The sequence below is a fragment of the Crocodylus siamensis genome, chromosome 1, assembly GCF_052110815.1.
Source record: "Crocodylus siamensis isolate JL-2025a chromosome 1, ASM5211081v1, whole genome shotgun sequence".
NCBI classification, from domain to species: domain Eukaryota; kingdom Metazoa; phylum Chordata; order Crocodylia; family Crocodylidae; genus Crocodylus; species Crocodylus siamensis.
The window spans coordinates 70,827,956-70,841,420 of NC_143395.1; the positions used below are offsets into that span (position 1 = coordinate 70,827,956).

At 38.1% G+C, this 13,465-nt stretch overlaps 1 protein-coding gene across 3 annotated transcripts in view; it reads right to left on the reverse strand.

Moving 5' to 3' along the window:
* Nucleotides 1-2,929: 2,929 nt before the first annotated feature.
* The window catches only part of RNGTT (RNA guanylyltransferase and 5'-phosphatase), a 398,444-nt gene continuing 387,908 nt past the window's right edge, over nucleotides 2,930-13,465 (reverse strand). For all 3 annotated transcript variants that reach the window (XM_090036469.1, XM_090036479.1, XM_090036459.1), the window contains 2 exons: nucleotides 8,627-8,750; nucleotides 2,930-5,807 (listed from right to left, as the gene is read on the reverse strand). In XM_090036469.1, the coding sequence (XP_089892595.1) occupies nucleotides 5,644-5,807; nucleotides 8,627-8,750 (288 nt within the window). In that variant the 3' untranslated portion in view covers nucleotides 2,930-5,643. The remainder of the gene's footprint in view (nucleotides 5,808-8,626; nucleotides 8,751-13,465) is intronic.

Genomic DNA, 13,465 nt, shown 5'->3' on the forward strand with positions numbered 1-13,465 from the left:
CTTGGTTTTCAGTCAGTGAGCAAAAGATGTTAATCCAGTTTATCAGAATAGAGTGATGGCAAATTCAACTGTGTTGGCTGCTGAACCTAGAGCATCAACAATTTAGCCACTATCTGACCTTTTACTGAAGAATTAGCTAGTTTCCTTTTTTTTTTTTTTTTGTTAGGGAGTACTTTAAAAATATGGATAATCTTTTTTCATATATATGATATAGATTGCCACTGCCAGAAAAAGGATAGTTTACACATGAAAGAAAGAAAATCTCCTGTATCCTTTAAGTACTACAATTTTTGTAAACTTTTTTCAATATAACTTAACAAGGTGGTTGAGAAAACCAAACTGGTTTTCAGGTTTTGATAATCTGTCTAATATTGGAACAGGGTTATTTTGTTTTTGTTTTGGATGGAGTAATCAAGATGCTGTACACAGCTTGGGGAGTGTCTTCTGAGGTGATTGATAGAAGCTGCAAACTTGTTACTGTTTTGTTGGTTGGATCAATAATCTAAGTGAATCTGGGAATTGGAATCCAACTCTTGATAATCTACCTGAGCCACAGTATCAGAAAGTGGGAAAATGATCCCTGAAAGTAGGCAAAAAGGATGGATGTAGAAATCTCAGATCTGAAGAACAAGCCTTTTTCTGAGCCTCTAGGTAGGAGCAGGGTTCCCATGTTGATGAGAAGGTGGAACACGTCTACATTGCCTACACAAAAACTAATACAGCTTCCCAGTGTGTGCACTGCCCATCAACGTGAGCAACTGAACTCAAACTTTGCATCAGATCTGAAAGTGTATGAAGATTTATGTGCATCATATTCAGAGGTACATTCCTTAATAGAATTCTGATTTTTCCTTGGATCATAGGTCTGACACAAGTTCATATCAAAACTTCAGTTCCTGGAGTACATAAAATGGAAAAGAACAAGAGACCTTTACTGCGAGTGCCTGAGACATTTTTAGAAATGGGAGGGAAGTGCCTAGGAATGTCTAAACCAAACTTTCTGACCTCCTTTCCCCTGATCATCTAAGACAGATACAAAGTCCCTTTTATATTCCTGAAGCAAAAAGTCTCTCTCAGACCTGGTAATCAATTCAGTTATAGATCCCTATAATGAATTTATGCTATAAGAGTGAGGTTTTATGTGAAGCGAACAGACAACACAGAAACAACTGTCCATTTCAGAGTGATCTTCTGACTAACATATGCTTGAAATCAGGTGATGAACCTTAGGAAGGAATTTGCCTCAAGTCAGAAACTTAGTCTTTGATTTAGGCTCCGTGGGCACCTATATGTATGCTCCAACATGTTCTGATTAGATCGTGTAGGAGCAGGCTTGATTCAGAACACTCCAGTGTGCTGCAGCATCTCCTGTACTCAGTGTCCCTGCATTTCAAAATGGCAACAGGAATGCTTCAATTAAAGCTTGTTGAATGAGCTTTAGTTCAAGCACCCTCACCGCCATTTTGAAATGCGGGATGCTGAATACACAGGACATTATGGGTGTTTTAATTAAAGCAGTTCTCTAGAACCACTCTAATCAAAATGCATGCCCCCACACCTCTACCCCAGGGTATTCAAAATGCCCCATATGTTTTCAGATCCAGATTCAATGATCTGTATGTGACTTAGCTTTGCTAACTAGAACCATCTGCCTTTCACATTCTTCTTTAGAAAGAAAGCAGACAGATCCAAAAGTTCAGTAATTTTGCTTGTCTCAGGCCAGCACAGTTATAAAATCTCAGGGCTTCAGTGCAAGGTGTGATGAGCTGGGAAAAAAACTGAACTGAAGACTTGGAAACTGATTTTGGAGCAAAGATCAGAATCCCAAGGTGGACAACTGGCTCTCTCACTGTAGGTGCAAATCCCTAAACTTAGGTGTGCTGGATCCAGGGAATTTCACAGCCAGAGCTTCTTGGACAAGGCTTTCTGCTTGTGTTGATGCTACTTATGCACCCTCATGAGTAAATGTGCTACAGATATAGCACCTTGAAGGATGTGACCCTTGCCAGTGTATATCTGCACACGGGTGCCTGATGCTGGAAAGACCACTGGATGAGTGAAGCTTATTTTTCAGCTCCATTATGGAACTCATGGCTGGAACTGAAGACTTAATTACTACCTACCTAAGAATAATTTTTTTGCCCCCTCTAGCATGGCTTATCCTCAAAACTAACCTCCCGCAAAACTAGACAAACCTAAGATAGTATGTTTCAGATTTACAAAGGTATTTAGGTATCTTATCTAAATGGGAGTTAGGTGCTTAATACCTTTGTGAATCTGGATCTAAATTCTCAAGAGCAGGAACTGTGTCTGTGTCTGGTTGAATCCAGAGAGTTTCACATCACTCTGCTGCTGTGACTAAAAGGAATTGTGGTGTCAATGTCACGCTGCCTTTACAGTCCTACTCTCTGAACATTAGGAGGCGAGCAGGGACTGAAAGGGCATCTTAAGACTGATGAGCATTGCCATAAGAAGGTTCCATTGTTTAATCTGCACCACCTGGTGTATTGTATGAACAGGACTAAGCAAAAGACACAGAAATAGGTAATTTCACTGAAAAAGAGAATGAAAGTATTTGGAGCATATTAAGCCCCAAAAATTCATTTGGGGAACTTGTCCATTCTTGTATGGTGGAAGCTAAGTTACTAAAAAACGTTAGAATATTATAACAATGGTTCTGCTTCACCCACCTTTCAGTTCTCTCTCCGGCAATGGGAAAAACAAACCCTATCACAGCCAAGAGAGGCATCACGTATTCACTCTTTGAGAGTGCTTATACACAGAAGATCTAGTTCACAGAACTTTTGAACTCTGTAATCTGTGAAGCACTGTCTTATGTGAAAAATGTGTATAATAGAAGCCCCATTGTTGGCAACAGAATGAGCGCTAAGAAAGTTTGTACATGAGAAGCATGAACAAGACCATTAGCAAGGGTATTTTAAACCACTGACTTTATTAAAATACTTAATACATAGTTTGCAGAGGAATGTACTGACATTTTTGATACTTCACTGAAAGCAAAATGCAATAACTTCTATAGGCATTATTTAACAAATAACAAAACTGGAGTTGGAGGGGGAGGATGAACTCATACTCTATAGCTTCAGAGTAGACAGCTTGTTTTTTCTTAGTTTATGACAGCCTTCCTTGTCCCCTTGACCTTGATCTTAGACTACTGAATATTTATTAGCAGAGAAAGGGGTCTCATACATTTTACAATCCTAAAACCCAGCTGGGTCTAAATGGAGTTTCTTTTTAAAAAAACCCAAAACTCTAGCTCTTTTTTCTACCACTTCCCTTCTTGGTAAATAGTTTTTCTGAAAAAAACTGAAGAAAAGCCAAGATAGCCTCTTATAACAGCAATGGGCAAGCAGTACAGGAAGAGTTCCAAAGTCAAATCACAACATGAAGCTCCCAATCATCAAATGAGCTTTCACTGTCTTTACAATTCCTTCATTAAATCCATTTGAAGCTTGAGTGGGGAAAAAGAACAATATCAAAACAAGCAAAGGGCCGTAAGTGAGACTGCATAGGTGAAATGCATGTAGAAGATAGACTACAGTGCCACAGCGCTATAGGCAAAGAGAAAAAAAGAAACATTGACATTCAGTTGAAATACAAGCAGCAGTGGGTGGTGGTGGTGGTGATGGTAAGTAGTACAAAGCCCATAAGCTGGATAAGTACTTAAAACAATGAGACGCTCTTTTTAAATATAACTTATTTAAAAGGTCGCAACCATTAAACAGCACTGTTTAAACAATCTTTAAACAAAAGATTGTTGACAAAAAGTTTGTTATAATTTATCTCACTGAAAAGAGTGTTGTCTGGAAAAAATATACTATGTGAAAAAAATCATTTCCTTTGTGTTTCAATGCAGAATGTAGAGGTTGCATAGATTTTCATATCAAATTAATAAGGCTGATTTTAGGAGACAATTTTGCAACCTTGCATAGGCAATACTGTATCTTTAATATAGATAATGAGCAGAAAGTGTGTATGATTGAAACATGAGCATTAATGAACACACTTTTTCCTCTCAAGTTTTAATGTAGCAAAAAAGTAACTTATTTAACTCCTTTCATTCCCTACAACAGATATGGAATATCCCAGGAAAGAGATGCTAAGATTACCATGAAAATGATACAACGTATACTTATACAACATGTTGAAACAATTGGAGAAGCCTCCACAAAGCATAGCCCTAAAGTTTCCATATAGAAAAAAATATTGCAGGAGTTAACTTTGTTTACAAACGTTAAAACTCATTTAAATATAAACATGTTTTTGGTTAATATTATACCAAATGAAATCATGTTAGCTAATCAGATTGCTGAATGCATGGATGACCCATATTTACATATTAAGTAAGCTATATATAAACAGCCAAATACCAGCTTATAAATGGTACAGTAAACTTCTTAAAACTGCATTTTTATAATTAAAGTTGTTTCTAATTAGTTTAAATTCAGGACAATTGCTTAATAAATCAAACAGAATGCAGGTTTTCAATACTAACAAGTCTGAACAACTGTCAACATACTTTAAGAGTCATCAGGATATTTGCTTCAGCATTTGGTGGTATAAGATATAAAGTTGGTGGATTAAATATTGTCACAGGACAGCTTTCTCCAGCTTTGAAAATAAATGCCCTCATTCCAGGATGTTCATTTCCACCAATAAATGCTTTGCCTTTGCCCTGGCATTTTTCTAACAAAAGACCCTTACCCCTGTGATACGGCTCAATTCCACCGGCATTACCTCTCTGTCAGAGGAGTTGTCCGGCATTTCTTCTGCCATTTTGTGCTGGATCTAAGACAACATCATTAGTACTGGTTATTACTCTTGCATATCACAGTGAGGTGTACTTTTTAATATTCTTTACAATGGAGAACTAAGCCCTGAACTAGAAATTGTCTCACAACCGACACCTTAATACTAAGGATTTGGTGAGTGTTCCTTATCTACAGATAAACTTAAAAGGCAAAAGGCAAAGCTAAAATCAGCCCACCATATGAGGTGTGTTAGTTCAAACAGGAAAAAAGACACCCAGCACTTTCTTTCAGAAGGATGCTGTTTACAACAATAAAGACTCACTTTAATATTTCAACAACAAAAAAGCCAAACTAATTTTAAAATTTGTGAACCCTAATAAGGTTTTTTATAAACCAATACAGTGCACAAACAACATTGCTGTTTGCTCTTAAACATGAGTCTCAGAAACGTAGGAAAACTATGATAAATTATACTAAAGATGACAAATCCTAACCAATTAAATAAAAAAGAAAAACACCACTATCTTTGAAATACAGCTTCGAAAACTTACAGTGTTCCAATGTTCTCAGTTTCAGATTGTTGACATTATAAATTAAAGGTGAAATATATCCGTATAGAAACAAGACAGCTATCCATTGATTCTGTACTGTTCTTGTCTAAACCTTTGGATATTTCAATCTTCAAATCCCACAAAGTAAGGTTGAATTTACCAGTTAGAAAAGAAAGTTCATGATGTGGCATTTGAAAAAGATGCATCTTAGTATTTACAGGATGCTTTAAATTACGTTTTTTTGCAAGTGTTTTTAATTCTCACACTTTCATTTCACCTTCTGCAGAACTGTAAATATGCCATATGCTGAGCCTGTGGCGTTAGGTTATGGTGCGTGGTTTTTTGGGAGGAGGTGGTGGCATGAGTTCGGTGTCAGGATCCAGATGATGGTTACGTGTCTGTCCTTGTGACGATGCTGTACACCTTTCAGTGATCTCAAACAACATTTCTTTTGTGACTGGATTTTGGATGCTGTTACATATGGCTGGAAACAAAGAATGCATTCTCAGATTATTAAACCAATCTGTTACAGTCAACACTTGAACAGTTTGAACGTGTATTTGCAAAATTAAGATCATCATTGACACAAAGGTTATGCTTTGAGCACGGATTTGGTAAAAGTTGTGAGCTAGCAGTCAGTTTTTTATGCTTTGCTCACACTGGGCTGGGGTCTTCAAAGAGAAACACTTTTGTCCCAACAGGCACCTGATCTAATCCCCCAAAATCAGGAGGAAAAAACCAAGTAAAATTAACTCTAATTGACGCTACATAAATGTGAGGAAGTGACATATTAGACAGGCAGTAGTAATACAGTAGTAGTGGAACAGGGCTCTGAAATACTAATCAAGGCAGAACAGGTAGAAATACACAATTTAACCCATTTGGACAAATGTAAAACTTAATAGACTAAGTCTTTAAATTTGTCACCAAATACCATAAACGATTTAGACAATCTATGCAAAGGCTTGATTCTATTTAAAGAACAACTACATATCTCAATTATATTTTGCCTCTGAAATATGGTCTCTGGTTAATCATGAGAGTTGAGGTTAAAAAAAAAGACTAGAAGGAAGATAGATTAAGGAAGAATTTCAGGACCACCGTGGAAAAAATGTAAGAGTGAAAAATGCTGTAAAATGGTATTGAGAGTTGACCATATTACAGATGTAATTTCATGAAGAGCAACTGTTTAATTTATTGAGCCCCAACAACCATCAAACAAAATGTTTATCCTCTCCCCCGCAACTGATATAAAATAAAGTTAGCTCGATAACTAGAAATCAGCGTATGGTCTTATGAGACCAGAAAAATGTTATTTTCATACCCAAATGACTCTGGATCCATATAAAACATTCACGTAATATTAAAAACAACCTCTAGGCTTTTCTTTTGCTAATAAATTAGTGGTTAACAAAATCGCGCGTGTGTGAAACAGCCAGTTAAAAAAGATAACATTTGTCAATTACAAAAAAAAGAAAAAAAATCACTACAAGACTGAGCTAATACATTTCTATGACTATTTTAAAAGAGTGACTTTGACTAAAAGAAAAAAAAACCAAAATCATTTTTTTAAGCGAGTGAAAGTATCACTCAATTTTTTAAAATCATTTTAGTACTTCACAAAAAAGGTATGCATACATCCATGTGCATATATCCCTCTGCCCCTGCCATACAGATAAAAATGCCTTTGCTCACTTTCTCATACCCTTAATTTTTTCCAGTAAGGAAAAGAAAAATGGGGAAAAGTGTAAAGGGGAACCAACAAAAGCCCCCACATGGAAAACTGAACTAAAACAGATCATGAGAACAACACTCTTCATTTTGGTTTGACATTTCCTATTGAATGTTTAAATTTCCATAATAGGTTTTCTGGCCATGAAAAGAATTCATTTTTAGGAACTCCATTATGTTTTGGTGGGAAAACTTGCAGCAAAAATAAAAGCAGCCAGCTCCCAATGAGATGAGGAGGGAAAGAAGAGGACAGCTGTGCATGATTCTGCAACAGAGGAACAAAGAGAAATGGTTTCTGTTGCTTGGAATAGGGAAAAGTCTAGGGGAAAACAGTTGCTGAAGCAATTTGGGAGCACTGCTGGTGATGGTGGGCATTATAGGGTGCCTGTACTATGTTAGTGGGCTATTCCTCTTTCCCTTGCTGCCCGGTGGTGGAGCAGTCTGCATTCTGAGGTGGTTCCCAAAGGTGCAGCAATTTTACTGTTGGCTGACCAAACAGCTAATTTTGATTCAGTTCTCCAAGCAATTTATTTTCGTAGCTCCATCAGAAACCTACAAAGGCAGAAAAACTGACAATTGATATATTTTTTTCCTGTTGACCTTCAGAGTCCTGAATACCATGTTTATTTAATTTTGACAACCCTAAAAAAAAAAGTAGGTTCGACATACTGTTTGCAGACATATTATCTCAAGCTTGCTTATTGTATTTAAATTTGTATAATCCACCTGAATGAAAACTTCTGCTTTACATTTGCAGTACATTCTTTGTCATTATTTATAAGAGAGCTTGAAAGCATTACAATCCTATGAGGATGCATTTCCCCACCCCCCAGTTTCATTTGCTTTACTCCCCATTGTTTGTATTACTATTTTAAGACTGAAATTACATTTTCTCCTAATAATTTTGTCTTCCATCTGGCAAACAATGATTTTGCTGTTTTGAATAGAGCTGAAATTATCGTGGGTTTTTTTTGTTCAACAAATTTAACTTATATAGCACGTTAACGTGCCAAAGTATCTTTCGTTGTGCCTCGGCATAAGTCAACGGAGTGCTGGGAACAGAGTTTGTTAGTTAACTGTTGTTGTAAAGCTACTGCAAATATGTTTTGGGGCCCTCACTTAAACACAGACCTTGAATTTAACATATATCTACACATCTGCATTTCTATAGAGGACCTTAGAGGACGCAAGGATGTGTTTATAAACTATTGGCGAAATCTTGGTTCCGCTGAAGTCAGGGGGCATTTTGTCTATTTGATCGATCTCTGACTAGTCCTGCTGAAGCCCATGTATGTTTTAGTTGCTTACTTTGCTCCTGGTTTATAAAATCAAGCATGAGCTTAAGCGCTTACCAAATCAGGCTCTTACACTGTCTGTGAAACACTCAGGCCCCTAAAATTAATGCAGAAGCCCCAAATTTAACACAGAGAACACAGAACACTTTCTTTTCTTCAATTACAATATCCATGAGGCAGATGAAATTTTGGGCCCAAAGCTCTTGACAATGTACCTGCAATCAAATTACTTATGTGGTTAATATAAAAGCTTGAATGCATAAGTTACTTTACTTACCTAAAGCTGTTGTGTAAGCATTTGGAAAGCTTTTGTCTATCCTCTGCCTCATGAAGACCCAGCTGTTGTTCTCAAACTTGCACTCTATAATTTTATTGTCATATTGTTTTAATTCTTTTGTCACCTGTTTTTAAAAAGAAGTTTAAAGATAAACATACTGTATTAAAAAAGTTCAAAGGCACTTTTCCTCTACTTTGGGGTAAGTAACAGAAGGCCAAACACTGCCCTGCAATTGCTCATAACACTTTTATTGCACACTAAAAGCTGCACAGTTCAATGCCTCCACTCCGCTACACATATGCTCATTTACTCCACAGTTTTTCAAATACGTTTGAAATCTGCTGTCAATATACAGTCATTATATTATGCTAATACATCAGCAGCCCTAGCAAAGAAAAAAGTTGCTTTTGGCCCAAATGAAAATAGGTTTCCATGGGGATAAACTGCTTCCACTATATGTGTTACTAAATAAACAAAACTTATTATGTTTTGCACCAACCTTCATTGTTGAAAGTCGTAAAGCCAAATGTCAGATTTCAGTATCAGAATTTGGTTATGAAAAATCATCCCACTCTTTGTTTTCAGGGATTATTCCCTTTTTTAAAAAAAAGAAAAGGAAATTCTAATTCTGAGGGAACACACATATCAAATGGCATGCTTTAAATATCCATCAGGCTTCTTTTCTTCATTCATTCATACTCGTCAGGTAGCCGCCAATATCCTTGACTATTTCCCTTTCTATTAAATGATACTCGTACTTCCCATTTGTTTTTGTTACTTCATCCCTTGCATTTGAACGTATAATACTACACAAATTGCTCAAATAACCATGGAAACTTGAGAACCTTATCTAACGCTGTAGCGATTCCCCTCCAACAGTCTTCAGTTTGCTCTAAGAAGCTCTTTCCCAAGAGTAAACCATGGACCGCCAGCGAGAAACACACCCTGCTCCCTTGACCCCAGTCAGCACATGCCAGATTACAGAAATGAAGTGGTTATAGCCAGTTAGACCCCTGACTGAGTGGACAGGGCTTTTTTCCCCAGAAGAGGTGCTGGACATGGCCTGGAGGTGGTGCACATTTACCCACGAGACAAATGCTTTTAACTCAGGCCAGTCAGTTGTAAGACTTTCCCAGAAAAGTGTCAGGTTTGGCACTCTATATCATTTACTTGAAAGAAACTCATTTTTCAGCTGCAGTGAGTTCTTTTTAAAACCATTTAACTTCCAAAATGAGCTTTGTGATCACCAAGATTAGGGGAATCATTTCCTGTTTGCATGATTAGATAATTCTCCAATTTATTTGTCTTTTCCTTTTTTAGAAATCCTCTTTGCATAGCACATTAGTTCTCTGTACATGTGTTCAAATCCATCAGTCAAACATCTGGTTAGAATATAACACATTCAGTTAACATATTTATGTTTCATTAGCTATGTTCAGGAAAACACAACATCCTTTTCGAATCCACTGTGGATGTTTAAACACAGGAAGAAACTTTTGGCTGTGTAATGATCTGGAAAGGTATAATACTTTGCAAATAGCTGCCAAGGAAAAAGAATTATATGCCTTTTCCCCTGCCAAAGCAGTTAAATGCTGTTAGAGGAATCACCTGCTAGAAACAGATAGTCAACTGCAGCCAGTGACTTTCACTAACAATCTCAGTAAGGCTTTGTCATATAGTTTATCATTCTTCTAGTGTTCAGATGCTCAGAATAGCAATAAATTATGTGTTTGCTTGATCTGACTGTGGCAATTAAGCAGTATTATTAACTATCTGTATACTTACTTGGCCACTCATTAGCAATCTGGGAGATGGATCTTTCCAGAAATACGAACACCTGCCAATGCACTGACCTAAATGCATTTCCCTTCTGGAAAGCTGCTGATCATAGTCTTTAACAATTGCAAGTTATAGCAATTATCTTACCAAAGAAGAACAGAAGCTATCATTTATTATTACATGACCTTGGTCTTATAAAAAGCACTTGCCTTAATGTTTAAGGACACTTTCTTTTAGGGGCTGTGGAACATTTTATTAAGTGCAAAAAGTGCCTTGAGCACAACGTAAACTTTCAACGTGAAAAAGATTGAAAAGTACTTGACTACCACTGCATTCTTCTAGGCTTGTCAATAAGTAGATACTTACAGAGGACTGAACTTTCCCTCAGTAATTATGTCTCCCACACTCCAGTTCCTGGAATGGTGCTAAAGTCTGAATGGGATCTGGAGGTCAACAAGACATAACTCTCCCGCAAATACCTTTCCTCTCCCTAAGATTTTTCCCCTTGGTTAGTTCATTCTTAGCTGATCCGGGTAAACGATTAAAGCTCCTTCCTGGTGGGAAGCAGAATGAAATACTGCACATCCTGTCCTCAGATTCTGACAGGGCTCCCATTCATGTCATCTTAGCACCGGGCTCCTCCACTCTTCCGCCCTCCCACTGCTATGTTCTGCAGAGGAGATCTAAGCAACTCATCAGCAGCATCTCACTTCCCGAAAGGGAGTTCTGGCACCTGTTTCCTCCAGCTGTGCTTCATGGGATGAAGAAGACAGCATGTCAACCATAATAGCTTCTCAGCTGAGTGTTAACCAGTTTGCTCTGCAATAAAGATACCAGGCAAGAGTAGTACCTGCTCCTACCTGACTGGGGGTTGTAGGACCACCATTCACTAGGCTTCAGACGTGGAAACTCTCTATGAACTATGTAACCCTGTGAAGCTTCCGTTAAGTGAGAATTTGTTCTCAAATGAAAAATGCGATCTCACAGCATCACGTATTAGGTGAAGAATCAAAATCAGGGTGTGCACAAGACTCCTATCATGTAAATACCATATTTATCCAACTAGAAGACAATCCTGATTATGTCTTATTCAGATGGGCCGCGTTAACCTATCCTTGTGGTAGGTTTCCATCAACATGTTTGTCCAATGTGGGCCATGTCTTTTATAGTCATGCTCAATGATGAACTAACTTCATGGTTGGTTTCCATTGCTAAGCACATGGTGCATTTGGCAGCAGCTTAATGATAGATAATATATTTAGTCATTTTCCTTGTATGCAATTATAAGACAAGGGGCTCCCGCCCCCATGCCAAATAGGGGAAAATCTCATCTTGTATTCAAGTAAATATAGTAATCCTGACTAGATCATATAAAATATTAAAAATTGCTATTTCCTTCTCTTGTGTTGGAAACCTTTCCCCACTACCAATACCATCAATCTATATAGCACACAGTACAGACTTCTAATATAGTAGTGCTTCTTCTTTTTTTTTTTTTTTTTACAAACCAGAAGGTGTAAGGATTAATTCAGTGTATTGCCTGTTTGCCTTGAGAGGAACCCAAAGCATCAAAGAAACTGAGATACTGCCTATACCCCAAATTTACTTTGCCTTATCACGGCAACACAGTCATCTGAGAAGAAATATGGTCATTGTACATGCAGCAACATTATATACCGATTTGGGACATGATGTGTAAAACAATACATCCACTTGAAAATGTAGAAGGGAAAGCACTTGTATAGACAGAGATTAATTAATTTTCACTCCTGTGAAAACTGCCACAGCACCTGTGATGACCACAAAAGGTCAAGATGTCTGCTTACATCTCAGCCAAATGACAGCATCTCTAAATAATACAGTGCCCCTTAGCACCCTCATACTAGGGCGTTCAAAATGGATTCTGAGCTAATTCCACCTACTGAGTCACTCACTCTATTCCCTGCAGCACTTCTCTGTTCTCTGGATGTCTCACTGAAATATTAATTCAACCTAGCCCTGCTTAAATTGTGAGATTATGTGATTGCTGCAATGCATTGTACAAAAACTTACCCAGAGATGCCTGAAAGAGATTTGAATGAGCCCTTGAAAAGCAGAGGCAGAGAACTTGCGGTGTTCATGCTGTGCAGCCAAGGGGGCCTTGTGCACAAATCTTAGAGGGCTTTATAGGCTCCTTCACTCTGCCTGGTATAAACAGCAGCAGTTCACAGGGCATCTCTGACTGGCTGACCCAGGCTCCAGCTTCCTGCAGCGCAAAGTGGGGATTGTGAAGGGGGGAACTGTTTCCTGCTTGTCTGGAGCAGGAGAGTCCAGTCCAAGTGACATTATCTCCTGTGGGGGGGGTGGGGGGGAGCAGCACAGGGAACAGAGTGGGGAGGCAAGAAGGCAGGTAGCAAAACACCCTGGGATGCTGGAGGACTGTATCGTGGCTTCTTTCAAAAAAGAACGTGTCCAGACATTTGTTCTTGCATGAGATATTCTCTTAGGAGTAATTAAACCCTGGTGGTTCCCAGGTTATTTTTTGCCTGGAGTGGCCATTTTTGCTTTGAGAAAAAAATCCTGAGTATCTGTATATTCGTGGTTTCTCCTGGAAGAGTAGCGACTCCCCTAGGATAAATTAAATGCCTGTACATGGTCTAAAAGAAGCTTACTTTCTGCAAAGGAAGGAGAGATTCATACCTTTTCCAGGAGCTGCTGGTTTAAGAAAAGCACCAGGGACTGTGAGACTTCCAATAAAATCGAAGCATTGACAACACCAAGTATATACTATAACTTATTTTACTCCCACTGGTTCTGAGAGCTCTAGAAGGGACAGGAGCCCTCAAATTTTCCTGTTTACCAGGAAACATAACAAATAAAACCCCTTTCCCTGTTTTGACTGGTAGCACAACCATGGTGACTTTTTATGCCAAAAGAAAATAGACAGAAAACCTTCCAGGAAGTTAGAGACTATAAGTCTGATCTTATAACACTAATCTGAACAATGCTAGGACTTGTGGAATAGGCAGACATGTTCCAGTAATTTATACGAAAGGGCTAGCTGGCTAAAACTTTCTGGAG